The sequence below is a fragment of the Callithrix jacchus genome, chromosome 7 (genome assembly GCF_049354715.1).
Source record: "Callithrix jacchus isolate 240 chromosome 7, calJac240_pri, whole genome shotgun sequence".
Taxonomy (NCBI): domain Eukaryota; kingdom Metazoa; phylum Chordata; class Mammalia; order Primates; family Cebidae; genus Callithrix; species Callithrix jacchus.
In genome coordinates, this window is record NC_133508.1 from 155,633,341 (window position 1) to 155,661,218 (window position 27,878).

General features: G+C 46.0%; 1 protein-coding gene across 6 annotated transcripts; it reads left to right on the forward strand.

The window, feature by feature from the left end:
• Positions 1–5,436: 5,436 nt before the first annotated feature.
• Positions 5,437–27,343, forward strand: TENT5C (terminal nucleotidyltransferase 5C). 6 transcript variants are annotated; one of them, XM_054236700.2, is made up of 3 exons: positions 5,437–6,196; positions 6,300–6,456; positions 21,905–27,343. In XM_054236700.2, the coding sequence occupies exon 3, from the start codon at positions 21,932–21,934 to the stop codon at positions 23,105–23,107; it is 1,176 nt and encodes a 391-aa protein (XP_054092675.2). In that variant the 5' UTR covers positions 5,437–6,196; positions 6,300–6,456; positions 21,905–21,931; the 3' UTR covers positions 23,108–27,343. The 6 variants fall into 6 exon arrangements, with proteins under 6 accessions (XP_054092675.2, XP_078188987.1, XP_035108484.2 ...); XM_078332861.1 differs by having other exon boundaries at positions 5,437–5,527; positions 6,300–6,664; XM_035252593.3 differs by having other exon boundaries at positions 5,437–5,527.
• The last annotated feature ends 535 nt before the right edge of the window (positions 27,344–27,878 follow it).

The following is a 27,878-nucleotide window of genomic DNA, read 5'->3' on the forward strand; positions in this document are numbered from 1 at the left end:
GAGACAGTTACATCCAGTTTCCAGAGAGAGGAGTGGCAATGCTCCCTGCGTCCTTCATGGTGTTTTCCTGGCCCAGTTCCACAGTATGATTTTTAGACCTTGCTTCTGGTAGCAGAGCCGATTGGCCAAGTTCTCCCGGTACTCTGCTCATTTTGTAGGCTCACTAATATCTTTGAAATAAATTCCATTTTGCTTAAATTAGCCAGAGTCATTTTTGAGTGCTTACAACTAAGAATCAAGACTGATAGGAGGACTGGAAGACCAACGTCTGAATACTGAGAACGACACCTGATCGGAGGGTTCGTCATCCAGTCGGGCGGACTCTTCCTCTGGCAAGCTACGTGGGAATGACCAGAATCTCTCCCCCAACAGGAATGGACTCCAGTGCTGGGAGCTTCAGGCATTCTGGCAGGATGGTGAGAAAGACATCCTGGGCCTAAATATAAGGCAAGTTCAGAGTGGACCCAGTGGTTGGTCATGAGATACAATGAAATAATCAGTTCACAATCTGCGTTTTTATGAGATCCCTTTTTGCAGAAGGGAGACTTGAAAAACGGTAATCTCTCATATCAGAAATCTGGCATCCTGGAAGTGATGGTGGCCACAGCAAGGCGTTCAGAATCTACCCTTCTGTGCTCTCATCTGACTTGCTTCCCAAGCTGTCTTGACAGTGAAATGAGAAAGGGGTCCAAGGTTGGCAACGAGACACATCTTGTGAATGGGCAACTGCTTTCACATGCTCGTCACTTCATTTGATGGGCATACAACCCCCTGAAGCAGGTAGGCTAACTGCCGTTATTTCCGTTTCTGCATTAGGAAGCTCAGACTCAGAGATGTTAAGCCATTTGTCTAAGGTTTCATTTTGCCTGGTAAAAGGACGCCTGCCATCTGACTCAAGCCTACATCCTTTCTCCAGGGACACACTACTGGGGAGTGGGCAGGAAGGGAGTCCAGAGACACCTAGACTGGAGGGATAAAGTCAGCGCTGCTGATATCTGGCATGCTGTTTTCTCTGGCACTGCCAGCATCACCTCTACTTCCTTTCTGGATCCCTACCTTAGCCCCTCATGCCACCCCGGTGGTAGTGCCTCTGCTGTCATCCTGTGCTTGAGCCTGCTGCCAAAGCCGTGCCTGAAGATGCAGCCCCTTCCTCTTTTCCTGTCCCACCGCATATGACCAGCCCTATGTTCCGCTACTTCTGGACTTTGCTCCAAATGAAACTTACACCATTTTATTCCAAACCCAGTTCTCTTTCTGCAACACTCAAGAAAAATATTGGACTGCAGGAGCCAGAGAGGAGAGAGAAATTTACTGGTGAGAGTTGTAGGTGGGAACTGAAAAGCCGAGTTATGTCTTTGCCCCACCAGAAACTCACTAGGATGTAGACAGTGCCACTGTGATGATTTAAAAATATGTCCACAAATGTTTTGATGTCCGTTTGTTCCTTGATCTGGATGCTAGGAACACAGGCTTGTTCAGTTTGAAAATTCACTGAGGTGTGCTCTTATGAGCTGTGTGCTTCTCTACATGCATGTTAAATGTGGACAAGAACTGTACATAAAAATCATTTTAAGAAAGATAAAATATTTAGATGAGGGCATTTGAATAAACATTTGTAATGTTTTTATTACAAAAAGCTCAAGACTTAAGAAATTGCTCAAAGAAACAGATAAATCAGTGGATAACCAGACACTATACAAAAGGTTTTTTTTTTTGACTTACAATAGGACTATGGTAGACTTTCTTTGCTTTTCTGAAGTATTTAAAATAAGAATCTATAGCTACAAAAAACTCTTTCAGGATCATCACTACAAGTGAGATACGCTTGCATTTTAAAGAGTTTTGTTCCTCAGCTTTCCTAGGTATAAATCAGTTAATTCAGTGAATCACTCAGAATACAAAGAAGGTCTTTATTCTGATTGGATGTGCTCAGCAGGGTCTGGAATTTGGTTAAGAAGGAGGCACCAATAATCTAGGAAGAAGAGTTTTAATATCTGGTTCCATGTCCAATGGGCAGAACTTGGCCACTTTCTAAGACTCCTACCAGATCCAGGATGCCAGTTTTATGAGGCAGAAAGAACACAGTGTGTTAAAAAAAAAAAAAAAAACGCTGAAACAAAATTCTAGAAAAATCCATTAATGCATCAGGCATAAAAAGAGGCCCAGCGCGGTGGCTCACGCCTATAATCCCAGCACTTTGGGAGGCCGAAGCTGGTGGATCATGAGGTCAAGAAATCGAGACCATCTTGGTCAACATGATGAAACCCCATCTCTACTTAAAATACAAAAAAAAAAAATTAGCTGGGCATGGGGGCACATGCCTCTAGTCCCAGCTACTTGGGAGGCTGAGGCAGGAGAATTGCTTGAACCCAGGAGGCGGAGGTTGCGGTGAGCCGAGATCGTGCCATTGCACTCCAGCCTGGGCAACAAGAGCAAAACTCCGTCTCAAAAAAAAAAAAAAAAAAAAGCCCAAGAAAAAAAAATATACATGCATATATATTTGAGAAACTCATATATAATGAGTTTCTTTTATAGCTCTTAGCTCTCACCTCCTCCCTACCACAGAATTGTCTAATTTTGTTCAGTAAGTTGAACAAAATTTCACCCGAGAAAAGTGAAACTAAACCATGCTAGGTCAAATTTTAGGTTAAGAATTTGTGTCCTGTGTTCTACCTTGAGGCTACCTGTACTAATGGTATCCAAGAGGCAACGAAAGAGTAGAAATGGTCCAAAGGCCAATGTAATGCTTTTGCATTAACTTTATTGTGGTTGGAAGTTTATGGAAGGATAGTTACTTGCCCAAGTCTTACAGATAGTGAACGTTAAAACAATAAAGTTCTTAGAAGAAAATGGCTCAAGCCTGTAATCCCAGCACTTTGGGAGGCCGAGGCGGGTGGATCACGAGGTCAAGAGATCGAGACCATCCTGGTCAACATGGCGAAACACCGTCTCTACTAAAAATACAAAAAATTAGCTGGGCATGGTGGTGCGCGCCTGTAATCCCAGCTACTCAGGAGGCTGAGGCAGGAGAATTGCCTGAACCCAGGAGGCGGAGGTTGCGGTGAGCCGAGATAGCACCACTGCACTCCAGCCTGGGTAACAAGAGCGAAACTCCGTCTCAAAAAAAAAAAAAAAAGATTATTTTTATCGGCTTAGACAAGACAATCAAAAGAGATAAGAGATAAGATTAATATTTTGGACATCTTTAAAATTAAGTACTTCTGTTCATCAAAAGATAACATTAAAATAATTAAAAGTCAACACAGATTGGGAAAAGATGTTTGTTATACATATATTGGACAAAGGACTCATATTCAGAATATGTAAAGAACTCATAGATTATTTAGACAGACAACTTCCCACAAATGGGCAGAAGACTTGAACAGATACTTCATTAAAAGGGTATTGAAACGAATAATAAGTATCTGAAAAAATTGCTCAACATCCTTGATAATCGGAAAAAAATCAATTTTAAATCACATTCCCCCCTTTTTTTTAATTAAAAAGACTGAAAATACCAGTACTGACAAAGATGTGAAACCACCAGAAATCTCATATCACTGATTGGAACCTAAATTGTTATACTAATTTAAAAAACTGTTTGGAAGCATATTTAAAGTTTAATATGAGAACACTCTGTGAATCAGGAGTCCAATCCTAAGTGTATATATATATATATACACACACCCAGTGTAAATGAATGCCGTGTCCACCAAAAGACGTGTAAGAATGTCTGCAGCTTCACGAAAGACAGAAACATGAAGCAACTCAAATGTCCACCAATAGTAGGATGAGTAGTCAAATCGCTGAATATTTATATAATGAAGTAATACACAGCAGTGGAAAAGAATGGACCATTGTTACACACAACGACAGGGATGAATCTCCTAGACACACTGTTGGGCAAGAGAACCCGACATAAATTGTACGTTTTGTGTATTTCATCCGTATCAAGTTCACATTTGGTAAAACTAATCTCTGGTGACAGAGGTTAAAATAGTGGTAACCCTTGTGGGATACTGAATAGGAAGGGGCATGAATGAGCCGGGAAGGTTTTACATCCAGATGTATGCATATGTAAAAGTTCATCATTCTGGACACTTGAGATTTCTGCACTTTGCTGAATGTGACACCTCAAAAACAAAAAAATTAGACCATATGTCTTGATTTCGTGTCCAACAATAGGATCACTGGCTTTCCCTATAGGCACTCATACTGATGTCCTATCCCATTAAAGTTCCTGGACACTCACTCTCCTCTCATTCACTGGGAAAGACGCATCTGAGAACTCTTCATAGCCCGACAGACACGAAAACTACACTTATTTCGTGTAGTTTTAGGCAGGGATGGAAGAGGAGGGCGGTGGAGACGTAAATATCGCATCTGGGAAATAATCTTTTCCCCAGCACTTAGTAAAGGATCAATATGAGTACAATGATGTCTACTGATAAATAACATTGTCCAACATTGGCTACTATCTGATACATATGGCATTTGCTAGACACTTTCTAAGGGGCATTAGGCACTGCATTAATTGTTTCTCAAGTATTTTGTTAGTACTTATATAACCCCACAAAGCGGTCCCATTCTTAGTCTTACCCTACACAGGGGAGACGCAGGTTTTTGGAGGGTGGGTTAAGCGACTTGCCTGAAGTCTTACAGAAAGTTTAAGTTAGTGTGAATTCGGAACTCGTTGTGGAATGAATGGATGGCGTCCATGCCCTGCCTGCATGTTATGTAACACACTGGACCAAGGGCCGTGGCATTCCCAGTGCGGCCACCGACACTGGCGACCGACTCCCCGAGGCCCTTCGTCCCACTAGCGGCACACAGGTGGTCCCCGGGGCTCTCTGCCCGACCAGCACGCCTTCACCTTCAGCCGGTTCGCTTGGGGAATCAGAAAGGTGTTCAGGGCCCAGGAACCGTAGCTTTTCCGAGTTCAAAGACACACACCGGAGGTAGGCGTGGGCGTTACCCGCCACACTCCTGGGGGAGGGAGAACCGGCGCGAAGGTCCCAGAGAAGCGGAAGAAAAAAACGGCCTGCGAGAGCCAGACAGAGCCGGGAAAGGCCTGGGGAAGAGTGATGCGGCAGGAATGACGGAAGAGCGCGCTAAGCAAAGAGAAAGGCGTCCCACTAACGCCGAAGTGAAGGGGGCGTCGACGCCCCCCCCGTTGCGCCTGCGCAGTGCTGCCTCCCGGTGCCCCGCCCCTTCCCGCCGCTGAGGATTTACTCGTCGCTCGGCAACCATTCACCCGAGGAGCCAATCAGAGGCCAGCGTCCGCCCCGCCCCTGCCGTCAGCGCCGGGCGGAAGGGCCCGAGGACGCTGGCTCCGCCCCGCTCCGCTCCGCCCCCGGCTCCCCCGGGAGGGCGGCTCGGGGGCGGGGACGGAGGCGTGGCCCGCCGTATAAGAACGCAGGGGGGCGGCCGCGGGGCGGCTCACTCGGTGCCACTGCCTGGGGGCTGCGGAGGCCTCGCCTGCCCACGCCGAGGACCTGCCTCTGTCGCTTCCTCCTCCGTCGCCCAGGTGAGTCCCCGACCCCCTCCTCTAAAGGTGCCGGGACGCGGCGGCTGCCCCGGGAGCCGCGAGCTCTTCCCTCGCGGGGTCCGCCCCCTCCCGGCGGTGCTCAGGGCTTTGCTCAGTCTGGGGGCAGGTGCGGAGACCCGGGGCTCCTATCCCCCCCGGCTCCCTCGAGGACCCCCGCCCCTGACACCCCCGCCCCTGACGGCCGGACGGGACGCTCGGAGAGGGAGCTGCGGCTTTCCGGACACCCGGGGCTCGGCCAACTTCCGCGAGCTCCTGCTCCGCGCGTCCCGCGGGCTGCGCGCCGGCCGGGCGCGGGCGGGGCGTCCGAAGAGTGTGCGATCTGCGCCTCCGCCCCCACCTGGACGGGACGGCGCCCCCCGCCCCCTCCTCCCTTCCCGACTCGCTGTCCCGCGGGCTGCGCACACCTTGGCCGGCCGGCGGAGTGCGAATTCCAATCCGGCGGTTTCTCTAGGCGCAGTTGGAGACGCAGCGGTCCCGGGCTGGTGTCCGGCTGCGGAGGGAGGGGAGGGGAGGGAGGGGAGGGAGGGGAGGGGCGCTTCCTAGGCTCGTTGCCAAGACCCGAGTTTTAAGGAGAAAGGCGGAGATCCGTAACTTTTCTGTGCTCACACCCGACTGTGGACACCATGAGCCGCCACGGGATCCAAGCGAGTGAGTGACTCGTGCGCTGCGCGTCTCGGAAACTTCTCGGGAATGTGGTGCCTGTGAAACCTGCCAACTCCCCTTTTGAAAATGAAACTTGCCTACCGCGTAGGTGAAAAGCCACGGCGAGTGGGTCGACTCGGACGGATAGCGGTGCGGCTGCCCCGGGCGGTGTCGCAGGTCGGGGACTCCCTTCGCACCGGTCGCGAGGCCGGAGGGAGCAGGGCAGGAGGCGAGTCGGAGGAGGGTGACTTACCTGAAGAATATAGGTTGGTAACCTGCACACCTGAACACGATGCCGGCGGGCGAGAAAACCAAGCAGCGCTACCTCCAAGCAAGGGCGCTCTCCTGGAGAAATGAGTGCCTGGCGAGCTTCTGGAGAAGCCACTGTCACGGGCTGGACCCTGTGGGAGGGGTAGTGTCAGCTCCCTTTCCTTTAGCTCGTCTTCTCCGGAGGTGACGAAAAGGAGGGTGGAGGTAGGCTTCTGCGGGGCTCTAGCCAGTTCCCTGGCTTAATTAAGTAGGGGTTCCCTGGCTTAATTTAGTAGGGGTTCCCTGGCTTAATTAAGTAGGGGTTCCCTGGCTTAATTTAGTAGGGGCCTGCTTCCTTTTTAACATTTTTGTTTTCTTACGGAGGTATAAAGCGCATACAAATGAAATGCTTAAAATGCACTTACAGTAAGAAAACGTTTACAAACACTATGTGTATAATTACTTGTGACAATTTGGTTTTCAGGATACTTTGTAGGTGGGTTAGGAGACTGAACCAGCCCAGGAAATAGAGCTAGGGTGATTAGATCTTCCTAAAGTACACTCCTAACTGGCCCAGCTGCCCTCTGCTTGCAGGAAGGAGGGTGACCGTTGTCGGCGACAGCAACCTTTCAACCTGAGTAACTTGGCAAGGAAGTGAGGCAGGAAGTAAGTTGGGCAGCCGCAAGGGTGGTAGGAGAGCTTACCCAGAATTTTACTGTCTTAAATCCCCAAAGGTATTATTGAGAATGTGAGACTGGCCATGTTAGGCCCTGCAGTGGAAAAGGGGGAGGGGCAATGGGGACTAAAGAATGCTGACTTTTCTCTGGTCTTTTAGGGAAACCTCTGAGCTGGGCTGCAGGGGTTCTGTTCTTTGGCATTCTTGTTTGTGAAGATGCAAAATTATCTCTGGAGTCAAGCTTAGTTTATTTCAGATAACAAACTTTTTTCTTAAGGTATACCCATAGCTTTAGAGTACATATATTCTCAATACACAGTTTTTAGGAAGATTTTGGTATATTGTATATAATTGTTCAGGTACCTATGTTGGGGGGGGCGGAGGTCCCATAACAAAGTTTAAAAAAAAAAAAACTGCCAGGAGGCTTCTAAATTGTTACCAAAACAAAGGTCCCTAATTTCATAATTAACTTTAGTGAGCACATAGAACAGCCATACTCCTTAAGCTGTTTTTCCACAATACCTACCTTGTATCCAGGGATTAAATTCATGTAACTCTGAAGGAAAGGATTTGGCTCTTAGCCTGCTTGTCAGAGTGAGCGTGACTTAGTTGTGCACCTGTGGCTGTCCCTACCTGGTTTCTTTTCTACTGTGAGCGCAAGTAGCCACCGAAATCTCCCGAGTTCCAGAGGCCCACCCCTGCGCAGCTGCGTCTCCCCATAGTGCACACATTCAGCCCACATCACCTGTGTTCAAGGCCCCAGCCGATTTGCACACCTTGCACTACCCATCAGAGAACAGAGAGAATTCCTCATACTTCTGAAAGTCCGAGGAACAGCGCAGCAATGAAGGTAACTTCAAGGTGGACTGTAGTGCCCTTATTCTCACAGTACCACCAGGCACATTTGATAGTAATTTTTAAAACTCCATTAAAGGCAAAACTTTTTTTTTAACTGTTCAAGTACATAGGACCTTGTTTTCATCTTTTGTCTCTGATGCGTTGTGTTCATGGCGTTACTTACTAAAAAATAGCGACCCAAGCGCTCTTGGTGGATGAGTTGAACTTTTTTTTTTTTTTTTTCCATTACAGAGAGAAGTCGTAGAAGCCCAAAACTAGTTTCATGAGTTAAGCTAAACTTGGGTTCTGGGGTTTCTTGGTCTCACACCTGTCACTGGGTGTATCTGCTGTTTTGTGTGCGTGTGTGTGTGTGTGTTTAGGATTAAGAAGGAGTGATGTGCAAAGGGAGGTTACTTGGGATAAAACGTTACTCTGGTTAGATAAGGTCTGTTGCTTTTTGTGTTGTCATTGAGGTAAACAAGGCCCTCTGGGAAAATGCTCCCTGCCGTCTTGGTGTTTTGACTGTAGTGCATTAAATTGGCATCAATTGTATTATAATGCAGCGGACACCTCTGTGTTTACATGTTTAAAGCTGCTTGGCTACATTAGTACTGCTTGTGATCTTTTCAGGCCATAAGGTCTCAAACATTTTTACCCTTTCACTGCAGGCAATATAAAGAAACTTATATTTGGAATTCAAATAGTTGAGGGGAAGCATCTTTAAATAGCCCAAGTAGGTAAGGAAGCCTTAAGAATTGCTTAGAATTAACAGATTTTGTACAGCTGGCCCCTGTAGTCTCTTCTAACTGTTTGAGAACTTCCTGAAACAACAAGCAACTCTCTCCATGTAGGATGTTTTTTAGTCTCAGAGCCTGAGACCAAAGTCTTGGAGTCTTGGTCACAAAACTGCATGGAGTGTTGTTTATTTCTTGGATAACGGATTGAGTCAGCAAGTAGTTAATTGCTTCCTAGGCAGTAGTTAGTGGCAGGTGCTGAGGACGCCAAGGGAATGGTGTTTGGAAATGCCTCTGGAAGACTTCTGATGCGAGAGGAGCTGGGCTGGTTTATCATGCATTCGGGGCACTCCGATTTCTCTCATTAGTCTCAGCCACTGGCATATGAGAGCCAGAAAGCGGGATCTGTGCTCACTGCTGACTCCCCAGTGCCTGCTTATAGAGCTGGCCTGGCACACAGAAGGTGTTCTATCATTTGGATACGTGTTGGCGAGGTACTTGCAGTGGGTGTTCTGGTGCCGAGGCAGGCAGGCTGGTGGCGGAGTCCTCTTTTAAGTAGAGGCCACAGGGGTATAGGTTTGGAGCCGAGGGCCAGTGAGGGCTAATTGCCCAGCAGCTGCAACTCCTCAAGCTGAGCTCCAGACCCACTGCCTTAAGCACTTCCTATCCTTCCCGCCTCCCCACAGCAGCCTCACATGGCTCACTCAGCCTTTTCTCTCTCTGTGTTCACTCAGTTGCTAGTTCTGCTGATTGTTTCTCTTTTTTTATTGTTTCCCACTGTCATCACTGCCCTGGTTTAGGGGCCCGTAGACAGCAACTTGATGAGGGCAGTGAGTGCGTCGCCTCCCTGCCTCTGGCCAGGTCAACAGCCCCTGCCTCTGAAACTCCATCCAAGTGGACAGGGGTGGCCCGCACCTCTGGAAGCCGAGCCTCCTCTTCAAGACCATGCCTTTCTGACTCTTTACTCTTGAACCCCACCATTGCAGAGTCTCCCTAACTGCTTTTCTTTGCCTCACAGAACACATACTCTGCACAAAAGAATGCGACTCCTTTGTCACCAAACTGAATCCACGGGCTTCTGACTGACGTTATCCCGTCTGAGGACCCCCTCACTTCACACCTCGCTTCATTAATGCTTTCTTACAGTTCTGCCTTCTACCTTCTTTTCTGATTCTTAAGTTTCCAGCTTTGATTGGATGAGCACAAGGCCCCATCATGCTACCATACTTAGCCTCCTATAAAAACACTTTGAAAGAAACTTACGGGTGAACGTGGAACTGCCCACACCCTCTCGTGTGGCCATAAGCCTCTCAACTTGCATAGCCCTTACGAGGATCGAAGAGGGACTCCTCCACCTTGCCTGATGCCTTCCCCTGATCCCCAAACACACTCCGTCCGTCGCTGCCCTCTGCTTGTCGTAGTTAGAGATGGGCATTCGGATCTCCACAGCAGGCCGGTGCTGTGGACTTGGGCAGTTTCAGTGGCCATTGCTGTGGAATAACGGCAGTACAGCAGTAGCAGAAAGAGCTCTGATCAGGGGCAGCGAGGACGCGTACGCTCATCGAGTGCCTGATCTGTGTCTGGAGGCTTGCCCACAGCTGCTCAGCTACAACTAGCGCTGCTGCTATCTCCTGTGTCCATGCTGTTTGTCATCTTTTTACCTCCTCTCCGCTTCTGGGTCTGACTTTAGCTGTGGGGAGACCTGGGCTCTGGTCCTGGCAGAGCCTTTACCTCTTCAGGCTTCAGCTTCTTCATTATCGTAAATGTGCTCCAGTAAAAATATGAGAGACACGATTAGCTTCCGTAGTCACATTAAAGAGCAGAAGTAGGTGAAATTTGGTCAGGGGCAGTGACTCATTCCTATAATCTCAGGACTTTGGGAGGCTGAGGCAGGAGGACCCCTTGAGCCCAGGAGTTCAAGACCAGCCTATATGATACTGCAAGACCCCATCTGTATAAATTTTTTAAAAAATTATACTTTTAAGTTCTGGGGTACATGTGCAGAACATGCAGGTTTGTTACATAAACACGTGCCTTGGTGATGTGCTGCATCCATCACCCTGCCATCTACATTAGATTTTTCTCCTAATGCTATCCCTCCCCTAGCCTCCCCCGTCCCACAGGCCCAGGTATGTGATGTTCCCCTCCCTGTGTCCGTGTGTTCTCATTGTTCAACTCCTACTTAATGAGTGAGATCATGCAGTGTTCTGGTTTTTCTGTTCTCATGTCAGTTTGCTGAGAATGATGGTTTCCAGCTTCCTCCATGTCCCTGTTAAGGATGTGAACTCATCCTTTTTTATGGCTGCATAGTAGTCCATGGTGTATATGTGCCACATTTTCTTTTTCCAATCTGTCATTGATGGGCATTTGGGTTGGTTCCAAGTCTTTGTTATTGTGAACAGCGCCACTGGGTGTGGTGATCCCAGCTACTCAGGAGGCTGAGGCAGGGGAGTTGCTTGAGCCCAGGGGATCAAGGCTGCAGTGAGCCGTGATCTCACCACTGCACTCCAGCCTTGGCAATAGGGTGAGACTTTGTCTCAAAAAGAATGAAATTCATTTAAATAAGCCTATTTAATCTGCCATATCAAATTTTATCATATCAATATATAATCAGTAGAATTAATATAAAATATATAATCAATATAAAAAAATCTAAATGAGGTCGTTTACATTCCTTTTATCATATTGCGCCCTTGGTATCCAGGATGTGTTTTGCACTGGCAGCGGTGCCTACGTATTGGGAAGCACAGCTCTAGCAAAAGTGTTTCACTCTCAAATTCTCATTCTTCAAGTGTGGGAGGCAAGAGTTAACAACCCAGAGTTACAGAAGGAGAATATGAAGCGGGATATAAGCTCTACAGCGGTAGGGATCTTTGTCTCTTCCTTCCCAGTGTATCACAAGCTCCTGGAGCAGTGCTTAAAACACGGGCATGCACATTTTTGAAAGAGTGATAGGAAAGTCCGTTTCGGCTAACTCACTGACAGTCATTCACCCTCTGCGTCAGACCTGACGCGAAAACGTGGTGTTTGATTCCTAGCCCAGTGCTCATTCTTTTGTTTCCTTATGGTTTCTTAGAGAATAATAATAAGGCAATAGAATTTCAAGGAACTGCTGATAAAATCTTCTGAGACTGGCAGGGGACCAGGACTCAGTTTATCAGCAATTAAATTTTATTAGCAATTAAAATTTGAGTGAAATTGCAAGAGGAAGTCACTTTGAAGTCAAAGGTGTTTGAGCTGTCTAGTGACAGCACATTAATTACTTGATAAATGCTGAACATGGGGAGGAGGTCTGGAACCTGCAACTTGAACGGTAACTCCTCAAGGAAGGACCCATACGGAACGGAAACCGGGACGGAGCTGTGCACGTAGTTAGCACCTGCTCTGAAGTGGAGGTCTGCTCACACTTAGACACTTGTGAATGGGGTGTGTTTATGTGTCTAATGTATGATAAGGGTGGCATTTGAGGAACTAACAGTTGCTTGTCCCTTTCCTGATAAGACCCAGGCAGGGAAACTGCTAGTGATTAGAGAGGACTTTTAGCTGACTGAGACCTTCCTTTTGGACAACTGTTTAAAGCTCTAGGCTGGAGAGTTAGATGGTGAAGTCGCCTGTGGAAGCAGCGTTTGATGAAACCCAGAGGCTGTCGGCTCTTAAAGCTTGCGGATCGTGTGTAAACGGAGTCATTCTTACAGTAAGCAGTCTCCTCCTTGGAATCATTCTGATTTTTCTCAGTCTACGCAATCTCTAAATGAGAAAGGCAGATTCTCTTCGGGGAGCTCTTTAAATGAATTCAGACCGGCAACACCTCTGATTTAGAAAGAAGCATTTGTTGGTGGGGTGGTGGTTACCAAGTAGCAGCAGGGATTATTTCCATTTCAAGTTATATGTGTAGCAGTTAATGCTGACACTTTGGAAAAAAATCAAGGCTTTTATGCCCAGCTTTCATCTGAAGAAGTCTGTGTCCTGACCTTAATATTTCCATTTAGCACGTCACAGTATTCCTTTCAACACTGGACCCTGTGTGGCGTCCCTGTTGTCCTGTCTGGGCCACTGTTTTGATTCTGTTTGCTGTTTTGCAGCCACAGCATTGGTTCCTGCAGCCTTATCTCACCACCCACACTTGCCTCAGCATCCTATTTTCAAAGGTGGGAAAGAGCTTTCTGTTTGCGGTTGTCGTTGTGTGGGTGTCTGTGGACGGAGCCCAGTGACAACCATTCAGACTCTGTTGGCTTCTCGCTTCTCAGTGCTAAGTGGGCATTTATGGAGGCCCCTTAGACCCTAACAGCCGAGATCGCAGCCTGGTTCTGTGGCCTGCCTGGGTTTCAGTCCAGGGCTGCTTTCCACAGCTCGTGCTGCGTCCCAGTTGCTGTGGGAATCGAACCAAATTTTTTGACTCTAGTAAACATCACTGGTAAGTGGCTGGTGGATGATGATAACCTTGAGAAAACAGAGCGAGACTCTGGCTGAACGCGATGGAGCTGAGAGTGAGCAAAGACCGACTGTGGGGTTCAGGGTGTCACTGACTTAGACGTGTTTTCTCTGGGCACAGCTCTGTGGTCTGGGGCAGTCACTTCTCTGAACTCAGGTAGAATGTGATGTGGGCATTTAAGTGGGCAACTGTGAAAGTAACATCTTGGAAAAATAGTGAGCATAGGATATATTTTATTGGCCTTTTAAAAAGTAAAGCATTATTTTATCTGGTGTTATTGCTTCAGGCCATTCATAATCTAAGCTCCTATTCCATGTACGTGAAACACTCGAGTGGCTGCTATCTGTAACCTTTATGTGTTTGGGGCTGTGGCGGAGTCTCCAGAATGTGCCCCCCTCTCCAATTGGGGGGTCTGGCCCTAGGAAGGAGCTGGCAGACAAAAGACTTCTTCAGGCTGTCCCCAAACCCTTCCTTAGATAACTTGTGGCCCTCATCCTCCCTAGGAATTCAGGGAGTAAGAAAGGCTTTTTTTTTTTTTTTTTTTTTTTTTTCAGAAGACCATATTCATGTTGAGCCTAGTTTTTCTCCTTTCTGGACATGCCAAGCAAAATGACCAATGTCTATGGTCATTCACAGCAGCTGGCTCTTTTCTTAAGGTTGAAAGAATCTCCAGGGTCAAACAACACGCAGGTGGGAGAAGTGACAGGTGTCCCGTCTGAGGCTCCGCATTCGTGAGGTCCTGTGTCGCCTCCAGACCCTCTGCTTTCAGTTTTGTTCCAGCTCTCCTTTCTGGGCTAGCCCTTTAAGTCCTGGTCACTCCCTGCAAATTTATCAACCATTTCTCTGTGGCTGCAGTTGGGTCACTGGCTTCTTTGATCTCAGAAGGTTGCGAGTGTCCTGTTCTGTTGCTTCGTCAGCCTATCAACACTCTGATCTCCCAGCCATCAGAGCGAGTCTCAGTAATGGTTCCTTTAGTCCATGAGCAGAAAAAACAGCATGCCTTAGTTTTCCGGATCGGGACAGTCCATTCCTAACAATCTCCTTGGGCCATTAACTTTTCCTCTCACTACTAGTTCAGCACCTTCCACTCTTGGGTTCTCTCGCTCTCCTGGTCTTAGATTCTGGGAAACCACTGCCCTGCAACTTAGCCAGCGTCTCGGAGCTCCCTGGAAAGTTAGGACCCTAGGCCTTCATCTCCTAGCCGTTGCTCCTTTAAAAGAAATATTAGCATAATGGTTAGCATGTCTACACTTAATCATATTCAGTTCTGCTGGCTCCAGCTCCAGCTCCAGCTCCAGCTCGCAGTTTCTGTGCTGACAGTTGTTAGATACTTCAGTTCTAAATCCTTCTCCCTCGTTCTCAGCGTTTGCCATCTGGCCTTACCTCACTCAGGTGGCCTTAGCATGTCTAGCCAAAATTCTTTCCTGCCATCTTATTTTTTTTAAAATTGTTATGCCTTCCTTCCTTTTCTTTCTAGTTAATTGCCATCTCCTTCTGGTGACCACCTAAGCTAACCAGCTCTTCTTCAGGCTCCCGCCCCACCAAAGGTGTCCACCTTTTAGGAAGACTCTTGAATTCCGTGTCTGCTACTCACCAGAAGTGCATCCTTGGACAGTTTACAATTTTCACACACTCTTTGCTCTCCAGTTTCCCCATGGGGGGTTGGGGGGAATGGTATCTCTTTGATAGGGTTGTTACAGGAATCAAATGATTGACCCAGATACAGCCTTGAAAACACTGTTTTGCTCTTACTTGTGATGTTGTAAAATAGTTTGGGGGCTCATTAGGGTACTGGCTAAACCTCTGGTCACATTTGGTGTCTCCTGGCCATGGCCTTGGCTGCTACTATGTGAAGAGCCCTTGGAGGGCGCCGCATGTGTTAATACCTGCCAGGGAAAGGGTGTGGGCAGAACTAGACATTCATGTTATCAGTTGATGTGCACCTGCACTGAGAAGTGGGATTTCCCACACACTGTGGCAATCCATTATCTTCCTTGGTGTCTCTCTGCGGGGCTCCTCTAAGCCACCTGACACCTTTTGCTTAACTGGAATTGAATAAAGGCTGACTCCAGCTTTCTGTTATCTACGATATATATGGTGGGGACAGGGGGCGATGGAAAAGATGAGGTCTCACGATTGCATAGTGAACAGAAGGTTGCTTCGTCCCTTTTTGGGAGGACAATTAACATCTATTTAGAAAAGATCACTTTAGTGGCTGCAAGAACTGGTGAGGCCAGTGAACGTGTGGGTTGTGACATGTGCTTGTCGCTCTCCACCTCCCTGCCACGGGGCAGATCTTGAACTTGGTGGAGGGGTCACCGGTTCCCAGACCCTAGTCCCGCCTTTGAAGACCTGTGGTCAGTTCGCGCAATCTTTTCTGAACCTTAAAACTTGACTTGTGAAAAAGGGGGCTTTCGTAGCTTCCTTCCTAGTATGTGAAGGGGCTCATACTAGCTACTGCTCCACTTGCTTCAACACACACCTCTAACCCTTCATTTCACAAGCAAATAAATAATCTGAGTTGTGCTTCTCATTCACTCGTCCTGCTGAGGGAAGAAGTGGGACAGGCTAGTATGAAGGGTATTGCCGCCACTTTTACTTCTGCTTCAATTCCCTAGGTTTTCATGTGCAATGGAATGGTGTCTTTTTGTCTCAAGTGCCCTCTTGTACACGGGGGAGGAGTTTGTGTGGAAGATGTGTGGGAAGAGCCACAGGTGCACGGGTCCCCTGTTGGCCAGGAGCCAGGGCTGGCAGGTGTCTTTGTTCCACGTACACACTTCTCTTGGTGTCTGTCACCAAGCATGGTCCATTGCCCAAGATTCCAGCTCTTACCCTGGATAAGAAAGTTTCACTGGGAAGAACCACACGTTTGAGGTAACATCCAGAAACAGTGAAAGAGAATTTATCAGAGGAACGCTGAAGTGTGTTTGATTTTCTTTTGTTATTCATAAACCCACAGGAGGTTCATTAGAAGGTAATGCTTAGTGGCCTCTGGACTGCTGAGAGCCTTAGTTCAAGCGTCAGCATTTTCCAGACAATCACTTCCATAGTTTTCATGTTAAAGATCACAGACCTAGAATTAAATATATTCAGTCCTTAACTTGCTAGAAGTATCTCTCCACACAGACCAAGAACCCTGTGGGCGGTTTCTGCATCTAATGCCAGGCACAAAATAAGAATTAATGTTGCTTTGACCGAAGACCTGTGTGCAAGTGTAATAAATAAATAAATGCTCGCAGCTCCTTCCCTCCAGCTCGTGCACCTGCCCCTCCTGCTTGCCCACCTTGGGTCCCTCACGTTTTCATCGTGTTTCTGGAGTTCATTGGCTAGTCCAGAAGCAGGACTAGAAACGGGGTTTCCCCGCCCCCCCTCTGTTTAGTGCTCAAACACACATTTTCTGACCAACCCACCTTGAGCAGCTCCGCCCTGGACAATGGGAAATGATTAGATTAGACCTCAAACTTTTTCTCAGGGACCTTGGTTTAACCTTCTGGCCTAGTTCGCCTTTTCCTTCCTTCCTTTTGCTGCCATCTCTGCAAACCTCCTTTTTTCCCCTTCAGTGTGCGTATATTATACCTTTACTGCAGTTAGACAACATAAGAGCATGGAGTTCAAAAGTACCTGAGATAGTTGGTCATCTTGATTTGCCAAAAAATAAACCCTTAATTCTCAAATCTGTAGGAAAAAATTATGGTTTTTACCTTTCCCCACTTCTGTGCAAAATGCAATAAATCTGTTTCTCAAACAGTAAAAGGGAAATTCACTTTAGTTTGAATTTACTAGGCTTCAGATTAATTTGTTCTCTATTTTGCTAATTCTGCTAACTAGAATTTCCCTTTAACCAGGGCCTTTCATGAATTGGGAATGTGTGTCCCACGTGATTCTTTTATATGGGGATTATTTCAGTGTTGATTTAACGTGGTTAATTAAAACTAAAACTGTTGGACTAAGCACTGATGTGTTATCTAACTGAGGGCCTATGACTTGGGTTTATTCTAGTAATACCAATGTTTGTCTAAGTAACTTAAAAATGTACTTTTGGTATTTGAAATAGGATGAGTGAGGGACAATGAAGAATCCATTTCTAATAGGCACAAATGACTTATTTTATGCTCTTCTAATGAGCTAAGCACTTAGTATGAACCCAGCCTAAATTTGTGTGTTCGATGGCTTAAGCTCCCCTATGTGTAAATCATGGTAAATTGGGAGAGTGAAAAACTGCACCATAGACTTGGCGTGTCATGTCCCACAGTGTGCTTTACACAGACTTTTCCCCCCAGAATTTAGCTCCAATATTCATATATGTATGAGAAGAAGTTGGCATGGCAGATGCTAACCGCAGGCATGTCGTATTTATGAAAAAGTGTTAAAGTTTTTGTAACTGTAGCCAGTAACCAACTTAACAGTATCACAAGGGTAGTTACATGTTTGAAATGAGAAGCAGCAATTTTGCAAAGCAGAATTTTTTTGTTGTTGTTAACAGAACGAGGTGAGGGGATGAATTTCCATTATTTAGAGTTTTTTAAACGAGCATCTTCCTTTAAAACATATGAGTAGAAACTTGACTGAAAGGCATTCTAGAGAGAAAAGTCTCTCTTCCCCTGTTCATCCCTGTATCTGTAGAGATGAGCATTTATGGCTTGGAGACGAAGCTTCCGAGTGTGTTTAATTTTGGCACATGCATGTGGGAATGAGGAATGTACACACGAGGGAGGGGAAGGAAAAAGGGAACCGAGGTTACGTAAGTCAGCAGATGAATAGAAGGCTCCCAAGGGAAAGGCTTTAGGACATGGATCATAAGGTTTTCATTTTCCTTCAACTAATACATACCTGGATTCCAAATTCAAAGGGCACAAAATAAGTTTCCGTCTTCTAACTTGGGATCTACTTCCTCCAAACTAGAGGCAGTATTTAGTACAGGCTGGAACTATACTAGTGTATGTTTCCAGAGACTTTATGTGCTCGTGTAAGTGTAGACTTTAACAGTTCTGCATTTGGTCTTCCTGTTAATGAGTCTTGATGAGCATTTTAGTCATACAGAAAGAACAGCCACCATTCTTTGAGCAACTGCATGCTTTTCTGTACTGTTTCATATGCACGCAGATCATTTGACCATCTTCTATTGGTGAATACTTATAGCTTCATAAATAAATCTCCAATGAATGTTTTGTGTATACTTGCAACTATGCTGTAGGATAAAATTCAAAGTAGACACACCAGAAGTGGAATCCCTATGTCAAAGAGTATATATCCTTAAAATGAAGCATCTTGTGTCCAGAGAGAGCCCATAAGCAGTATACTAAAGGTGTCTGATTCCTACACATCAGACTTACTGATCTTCGCCCATTTGATAGAGAAAAATGATACATCGAGGTTTTAATCTGGCTCTCTCTTAAGTACGATTGACTGTATTATGTGTCTGAGAAGTTGCTGGTGTCCTTTGCCCCTTCTCTGTTGGGGTTCTGGTATTTCTGATTTGTTGAAGCTCCTACTTGTTAAGGAAGTGAGTACTTTGCTTAATGTTACAAATATTTTTTCTAATTTTGCCTTCTGACTTTGTGGCGTTTTTGATTATATAGTCATGTATAGCCATTTTTGAGGCTTTTAGGTTTTGTGTGACTTATAAAACAAAACTGCCCACTCTGTGTAAGTGTATATAAATGCATTTCCTCCCCAGTACTCTTAAGAGTTTCATGCTTTTACATTTAGTCTTTGATCTGTCCAATCTAGATCTTAGTTTGGCATGAGATAGGGAGCTCCCTTTTCTTCTTTTTTATAATTTAGATAACCATCCAGATACGTTCTTCTTCACTTTACTATTCTGAAATGCCTCCTTCAGTTATATACTAAATCCCTTTAAATATTTGATTTTATTTCTAGATTTAAAAATTTTTGTTCCATTGATTGATTTGTGTTTTTGGGCCAATAACATGCTATTTCAATTAGTATGGTTTTGTGATATCCGTTACAGGCTAGCATATATCATTCCTATTTTTCATAACGTTTTCTGGCTATTTCTGCCTCTCCTACGAACCTTACAAATTCTAAAACAAATTCTAACTTGGAATCTACTAGAAGTTCACATACTTTATAAAATATATGAAAATCTCAACCCTAGATACTTCCACCTACCCCACAAAGACTTGTAGTGTCCAGATTGTCACTAGTCTCAGATGGCCCTCCTCTAATGCTCAGGACCAGGGTTCTAGCATAGGTGTAGTCCTGACTTTAATCCTACGTGATGTCTTTTTGAACAACTCCTGGAAAAAAGACTTGAGTCAAAATTTATTCCAGCAGTTATTCTCCTCTGTAACATTATTGAGGTTCTTCCTGGAGATTTTCTTAAAATTGTTACTTGTGTCTCAAGGACTGATTGTATTATAGCCTCTGGTTGCTGTGTGACTTCTCATGCCTGTGTCATAAAGACTAGCCTTCAAAGTACAACAGGTATACACAGTAGAAAGCAAGTTGTATTTCTTTAGGTAGACCAACATACCTGAAATCTAGAAAACCCATGCCACCAAATCATATTCTGGCCCTGGTCACAGTAAAGACAGCACCATAACGTTATGTAGTTATTTGAACTAAATTGTGTAGCTCAGGGGGCCCCAACCACCAGACCACGAACCAATACCAGTCCGTGGCCTGTTGGGAACTGGATGGCACAGCAGGAGCTGAGCGGCAGGTGAGCGAGCATTACCACCAGAGTTCTGTCTCCTGTCAGATCAGTAGCGCATTAGATGCTCATAGGAGTGTGAAGCCTATTGTGGACTGAGCATGTGAGGGATCTAGGCTGTGCCCTCATTATGAGACTCTAACTAAATCCTGATGATCTGGGGGTGGAACAGGAACAGGCTCATCCTGCAAGTATCCCCCTCCACCAGCACAGTCCATGGAAAAATTGTCTTCCACAAAACTGGTCCCTGATGCCAAAAAGGTTGGGGATTGCTGGTGTGGCCCATACAGTGGACACAAATGTACTGTGTGCTAATCATGAGAGATCACGAAGAACTGCTGAGGGTGTAGACAGCACGGCAAAAAGAGAACTCTGCTGTCCCAAAGCTGCCTTGAAGCCAAACGCGCCACAATTAAACATTCACCACAGCTTTTGCTTGGGATCCATAACCCAGAAGTGCTCTATAAGATGATCTAGATAGCCTAGGACTTTTTCATGCTGTTCAGAGGCTTCTAAACTTTTGTCTTCCCCTCCTTGAGTACCCTGTAGCGAACACTAGAGCCCTCATCCCCAGATTGGTCCTGCAGAGCCTGCTGTGGTCACATGCTCAGCCCACTGCTTTCTGCCTCTTGGCCCCGACCAAGTGCCCCTGTTGTCCTTCCATTGGCTTGTGTCCCCTCTCCATAAGTGAACTCCTCTGTGGCCTTCCTGTTCACCCCAATCAGGGACACCCTTTCTTCCACTTTAATGTTACATTGTATTTCCACTATTAGAATTGTCTACACCACGAGGTATCTTGTACTGATGCCTGTATTCTCACCTCCTTCTTGATGGGAGTGAGTGCCTGAAGAGCTTATCTCCATGTGCCCAGCAATGCCCTGACAACCAAGTGACAGCCATAGGGGATCCCTGGCAGCGCAGGCTGGAAATCCATGTTGGAACCCCAGGAGAATGCATGCCGATGGGTATTCAAACATAGCGGCTTCCAAACAATGAAACTGCAGAAGTCACTGGGATGGGTTTTGTGTGTGTCTAGCAAGTCAGAAAAGCCAGAAGGGGTGGGAAAACTGTTCGCGGTGAAATCTGAGGCCAGCACCTTGACTTTGTTTTGGGTTTTATATCCATCTAGCAAATATTCGACTCATGGTTCTACAGGCACCTTGACTTTAATATATGAGCATTTGTTTTTATATATTAGGATTTCCAGGGATCCATTGTGTTTTTTTTGATAAGTACAGCATAGCTGAAAATTACTTGGGAAACTCTGTGGTCCTAGCAGATGAAGTGGTGTTTCTCTCCTAGTAATCCGCGCCAACTTTATTCTCCTTGGTAGCTTAAAGGTACTACTTTCAAAGTACACTGGAAGGTGCACATGCCCTGAGGAAGCTGGCCATGTCCTCTGTCAGGCTTCCTTGCTGGGAAGAGTGGTTCCACTATATAGGTGCCCTAACCCTTTGTTGACTAGAAATTTTGTCATAAAAACAACTCTTTGGTTCTACCCCAGATGACAGAAGTCCTTGTTAGGAGAGATTTCTCCCATAAACGAAAGGGACATGGGAATTTTGCTTAGGGAACATGCTTTATTCCAGTAGAAGGGGTTGGCCTGCCACTTACTGGTGAGGTTGTAGCCCAAAGTTGAGAATCCATCTTCCTGTGAAGTGAGGGAAGTCGTGTGTGTGTGTGTTGTGCGTTGTGTGTTCTCTGTGTGAGCATTGTAGCCTAGGTGTCAACCAGGTCAAGATATGGTTAGGGAGCCAAAAAGCTGGAGAAGTAACTAATTCAGCTGTGGTCCTTTATGGTTCACTCATGTTCTGTTTTTAGGACACTTGAAGCACGCTCCATTTCAGCACGCCCCACCCCTACCCACAAAAAAACAAGCAAAATGGCAAAACCCCAAACAAAGCAGAACTATGAAGTCATCTAAAGCATTATAGAACGCGTTTGTGTGTTTTGTCCTTCTCTGTGGAGGCAGCTTTTTACATATTGAACTCATTTCGGCCTCACGGCAACACGGAGCAGCAGGTGCCCTTTAAACAATATCTGAGTTCCTCGAGCTGCTTTGCCATGTAGAAGTAAATCCTAACTCTTGTTTCTCACCCCTCACTTTCAGTTTTCCCAGCCAGAACATCCCCTGAAGATGGCAGAGGAGAGCAGCTGTACCAGGGACTGCACGTCCTTCAGTGTGCTCAACTGGGATCAGGTTAGCCGGCTGCACGAGGTCCTGACCGAGGTCGTACCGATCCACGGACGAGGCAACTTTCCAACCTTGGAGATGACTCTGAAGGACATCGTCCAGACCGTCCGCAGTCAGCTGGAGGAGGCGGGCATCAAAGTGCAGGACGTCCGGCTGAATGGCTCTGCAGCTGGCCACGTTTTGGTCAAAGACAATGGCTTGGGCTGCAAAGACCTGGACCTCATCTTCCATGTGGCTCTTCCAACGGAGGCAGAATTTCAGCTGGTTAGAGATGTGGTTCTGTGTTCCCTTCTGAACTTCCTGCCAGAGGGTGTGAACAAGCTTAAGATCAGTCCAGTCACTCTGAAGGAGGCATACGTGCAGAAGCTCGTGAAGGTCTGCGCGGACACTGACCGCTGGAGCCTGATCTCCCTCTCCAACAAGAACGGGAAGAACGTGGAGCTGAAGTTTGTCGACTCCATTCGGCGTCAGTTTGAGTTCAGTGTGGACTCTTTCCAAATCATCCTGGATTCTTTGCTTTTCTTCTATGACTGTTCCAGTGACCCCATCTCCGAGCACTTCCACCCCACCGTGATTGGGGAGAGCATGTACGGGGACTTCGAGGAAGCTTTCGACCATCTGCAGAACAGATTGATCGCCACCAAGAACCCGGAAGAAATCAGAGGCGGGGGACTTCTCAAGTACAGCAACCTCCTTGTGCGGGACTTCAGGCCCACGGACCAGGAGGAAATCAAGACTCTAGAGCGCTACATGTGCTCCAGGTTCTTCATCGACTTCCCCGACATCCTTGAACAGCAAAGGAAGTTGGAGACCTACCTTCAAAACCACTTTGCCGAAGAAGAGAGAAGCAAGTACGACTACCTCATGATCCTTCGCAGGGTGGTGAACGAGAGCACCGTGTGTCTCATGGGGCATGAACGCAGGCAGACCCTGAACCTCATCTCCCTCCTGGCCTTGCGTGTGCTGGCGGAACAAAACATCATCCCCAGTGCCACCAACGTCACCTGTTACTACCAGCCGGCTCCTTATGTCAGTGACGGCAACTTCAGCAACTACTACGTTGCCCAAACTCCAGTTACCTACAGCCAACCTTACCCCACCTGGCTGCCCTGTAACTAACCTTGAGACCTGAGGGTTTCCACAGTGGGAACCCCAGTAGGGCCAGGGCTTTCAGGTAGGGGAGCCTCCTTCTAGATGTAGGTGTTTGGCTTTTAAAGGGGAACTCAGCTCTGATTCTGCTTTTGTGTGTGTGTACCCATTGGAATGGGCCTACAGGGTATCATGAACCGACCCTAAAAGGACCCGTATCACAGTGCCACGTTGGGAAATGCTGTAGGAAGCATGACCTACCCACATCTTTCCAAGATAGACACTAACACGTCATGTCCAAACATTAGTGTGTGGGGATTGAGCTCTGTGCAATAATTGAGATTGGGAGAGTCTGGGCACCGCAAGAGAAGCGCTAAGCTACGTGGCTTCTCACTCGAGCCCTGAAGAGGCTGCGTTGGCCCTCACGTGGGATTCTCAGCAGTTACATGAAAGTCGTGCCGAGAATCTCTTCTCTTGTATCAATTTTAGTCAGGCAGAAAATGGTAAACACGAGGGTGCTCTTGTGACTTAATTTTTGTTCAAGGGACTAAATTGCTTATGTTTATTCCCTGTCAGCAGAGCTGAGAATGTCATTCATCAATAAACCAAAGCCAATAGCTGGAGAATTCAGATCTGGTTGAAAGTGGTTTATGGCTTACATGCTGTACTCTCCTGAGGAATTGCGAGATATTGCTGAGGGGGAAAAAATGACCTTTCCTTGAAATGTAACTTGAAAACAAAATAAAATGTGGAACGTAATATTTAAGTAGAATTGTGGCGGTGGCAGTGGGAGGGGCTGACTGTAACTGGAAGCATGAATGTTCATTTCTTTAAGAAATTCTTATTAAATGGCTCTCCACCTTTTTTTTTCTTTTTTCCTCATCAGCTCTTTCCTGGCTGACTTCTGTTTTATTCTTCCTGAGACTCAGGACTGTGCTGATCCAGAGTCGTCGTGGTAACTGACATGAGGGTCTTCCCGTGTTTTAATTGGAAACCCATTTTGGTCACATTCCAAGTATGACAAAGCTGTTCTTCTGGAGTACTTTGGCTGATTTTTGTTTGTGTTCTTCTTGTTTTTTTCACAAATAGTGACTTCCTTCTCCAGGTATGTTTGACAGCGACTCAATTCAGGAATTTCAGTAGAACTGAGTGACCTGCTTTAGAATCGAACCTGCTGTCCTCTTGCTGTGTGTGAAGGGAAAGGTAGGGGTTAGCATTAAGTCTGGCCTGTGTGCATTGGAGCTACCAAGGCACTTTGAAATCATTCCAGCATATTTGGGAAGAACTGAGTAAATGAGAATGCTCTTCCTTATTCTGGTAGATTTGACTCATTTATATTCTGCACTTTAGAAGGAAAACAGTGTTAATCTCTAGTCGAAATCGTAGTAAATGAGAGAGTTCTAGGCTACTGTGGCCTTTTGCAGTAGGTTTAGATGATTGATGTGTTTTGAAATGTTTTGTGGGGTCGCTTAGCAAGCATCACTTTAGGGCAGACACAATATTGCCAGCCAGCTTGGTGTCTAAAGTGATTCAATCAAATGTATGCTCCTAATTTTTTTTTTCTTTCTGTGGCTATAAAAACCCAAAGCCCAGGGTGATTGTTTTCTCCTCGCTTTAAGCAATGAAGTTATCTTAATGCAAAAGAGCTTAGTAGAAAATGAGTGGTTTACCTTTCTCTAAAAGTGTATTTTTCGGGTTGATTCTGGAAGGTGATGTCTTGGTCCTCTTAATCAGACAGGACTGAAGCTCAAGGTTTAGCTAGTATCTATGTTACGCTACATTAGGTGACTAGAGGCCACATGGTGTAGTTGGCTCCTGTTTCCCTGTGAGCCTTCGTTATATTTGAATTCATCGGCTTTGAGTCAAGCCCGGTTCTAACTGAGGGGACCCAGGGTGCTTCAGCATTAAGCGTGGGGCAATGAAGAGTGATCCCAACTTTGAAAACTATCTGGTCATTCATGACCTTAAAAAGCTGCCATTGTGGTCAAATGGCATGTGTTTGCACAAAAATGACAGCTGTGTTGAACCAAAGCTTCGAGACGTGATGAAGCCGCCAGTATAAGCACTTGCCAACAGCAGTCAGTATCTCCGTGACTAACAAGGCTTGGGGCCCAGGGTAATGAGGCACCAGGTGAAGATAAGATCTGCATCAAGTAATTAAATTTCCAGTTTGTCCCTGGGGTTCTCTCTGCTTACGTTTTTTTTTCCCCTATCTGGTAATATTCCTCTTCTGAGGATGAAAGGAGGCACAGAAGCTGCAAGAAAGACCCAGTCCCCCGTCTTTGCCACCAGTGCACCATGGCTGTCTTGGATTCCCTCCACCTGACCTTTTTAGTCAGCTCCGATCTTTCTGTAGTCTGAGAACAGACCCGTGCTCTAGAGCTCTCAGGGCAAAAGCCGCACTGACCAAAGCTGTGCTTTTAAAACGCAGCCCCCAGGCTAGCGATGTCGCTACTTCCTCTGTGAGCCTTTTGCCAGCCTCAGAAGAGGCCAGGTAACCTTGAATTTCAGGTGCCTGGAAATTCTAGCTGAAACCTGCCTTTCCAAATGCTCACATAAGCACCAGGTACCCTGAACTTGTACTGAGTCCAGTGGTTCTGTGTGTGTGTGTGTGTGTGTGTGTGTGTGTGTGTGTGTGAAGTAACGTGAAACTTGGCAGTGGCAGAGGGCACTGAAGTTCACATGCAAGTTCTAATCTAAACTTAGGCATCTCTTATTTGCTTCGGGGCTCTGATTTCTGACTGTTTTCCGGTGCGTTCGGCATGTCTGCTGCCTGTTCTAGCCCGCTGCTTGGAGTCAGGTTGAGCATCAGTGAGATGAAAACAGTATCTGTTCCCCTCAGGTTGGCAGAAAAACACGCACTAGATTCCTGGCTTTGAGCTCTAGTGTCCTTTTTAAATCTTACCTTGCCCGTAACAGAGTATTTCCTCATTCAGTAATTTCAATGCTGGAACCTGAACTCTATTACCTACCAACGCCTTCCAATCAGAGTTTCTGATGGGATGCCTGTGGGATGTGCCATGGCCCACACCTGGGGGACCTGGCAGATGGGCTGAGTCGGGTAGGGAAGATGATGCTTAGTTAGTGACAGATGGTACAGATGTAGTTTGGCATTTCAGTTTGCTTTTTCCAGTTTGGTTTTCACTGGGGTTGAGTCACGGCAAGCTGCGTATGAATTTGTGTGTTGTGGTGACACATTAATCAATTGTTAAGGCCCTGAATCTGCTTACGCTTCAGCTTCACCTCTGCACTAATCCCTTTATGGTACATTAGGGTTTTAACTAGTACTGCATTGTTGACTTTGGGAAATGGTGCCACTCAAAAGCAACTTCCTAACTTTAGGAATCACTCCTTTGTATCTTCCTTTCTGGTACCGGTTGGTGCCTTGGATTAGGATGCAGCTATATTCTTAGCTCAAATGTTCTTGGAAGCAAAGTAGTTACCCAGTGGTGAGACAAGACCCTGATGCTTACGGGGGCCGTTCCTTCCTTGGTGTCTGACTGGAGCTCTGTGCCAGGGAATTCTGTAAGGATCCAGTTTCCAAGGTTAGATTGATGTCCTTAATCTTGCAGAGACTAGAATTTCACAGCTGACTTTGGAACATATTCCAACTCAACCAGTTACAATCAGGACCAAGTCAGGGGCAGGGGTGGTGTGTGCTGAGGAGAGGTGTTTTAAAAGATCTGGCAACTTTTCAGGATTCTTTGTGGAAACCTCCAAAGTGAAGATCAGGAAAAGACTTTGTGTGTCTGTGTGTGTGTGAGTTCAAGTGCCTAAATCTTGTTTACCCATCACTTTTTAAAAAATAATTGAAGTGTAAGCTAAATAAAATGCTTGGGGTTTTCCCTGGGCTAGTGAGAGTCGGTGCAAATTCTCACGTGTGTTTGCGCAGGAAGGTGAGATGACCATCTACTAAAGAGGAAGTAGCTAAATAGTACAGATCTGTGGGCGTTTTTTTTTTAAACTCATCTGGTATTTTCTTTGAAAGGATAAAAATCTAATTTTCCTAAGGCAGCAACTTATTTCTAAATATAGATGAAAAATAGATACCCATTAGACTAAATTGAAAGCTTTTTGTTCTACATTTACATAGCCTTTGGAATATTAATTTCTTAACAGTCCCTAGGAGGTCTGGGGTTTCCTCTTTGGTAACGGTCACTAACCTTGATGCGGATGAAATCACTTGTCAATGCAAAATGTGTTAGAACTTGATAAAATAAAGCTTTGAGTTTGAGAAATAAAGGTATATTTAAAATGGAAATAAAACTTGTGATTCATGCTCATTGATTTGTCTCTCAGTGATGAATTCATTTAAGGTTTCAGGAAACAAATCGACTAGCGATACTCCTATCTGTCAACATCAGCCTTGAATGCTGCTCTGAAGGACAGATGCTTGCTTTGGTGGGAGGGCTATGCGGTTAACTTGGAGACCGTAAATCCCTTAATATTTGGGCTCTTTTTCAAGGTGCCTGACAAACTTAAACTAGGCTTGCTTGTTGGCCACTCTGCCTTCTAGGTAATACCCATGGCAGGTGTAGTCTTGCAATCTGTCTTTGCTGGCAGCTTGTTTAATTTGTGCCCTTAGCTCCTAGCCCGTTTCAACAACAAAGAAAACGACTTTGGCCCTGCATGTACAACTACTGTTGTTTCTTCACATTTTTAAAGAAGTATAGAAGTGAACAAGTGATACTTGAGTGACTAATAGATATTTGAAGGATATAAAAAGATGCTGTAGACTTTGGTTAGCAGCCTTCCTCCTCATTCCTTTGATCTAATTCACAACAACCCCTGCCCACCCCAA

What these genes read in the sequence shown, in the direction of transcription:
- TENT5C (XM_009001970.5), top strand. Translation starts at nt 12,285, where the DNA reads ATGGTGAAGTCGCCTGTGGAAGCAGCGTTTGATGAAACCCAGAGGCTG. An exon ending in TAAACGGAGTCATTCTTACA is followed by an intron (nt 12,381 to 21,904) that starts GTAAGCAGTCTC and finishes CCTCACTTTCAG; the next exon opens with TTTTCCCAGCCAGAACATCC.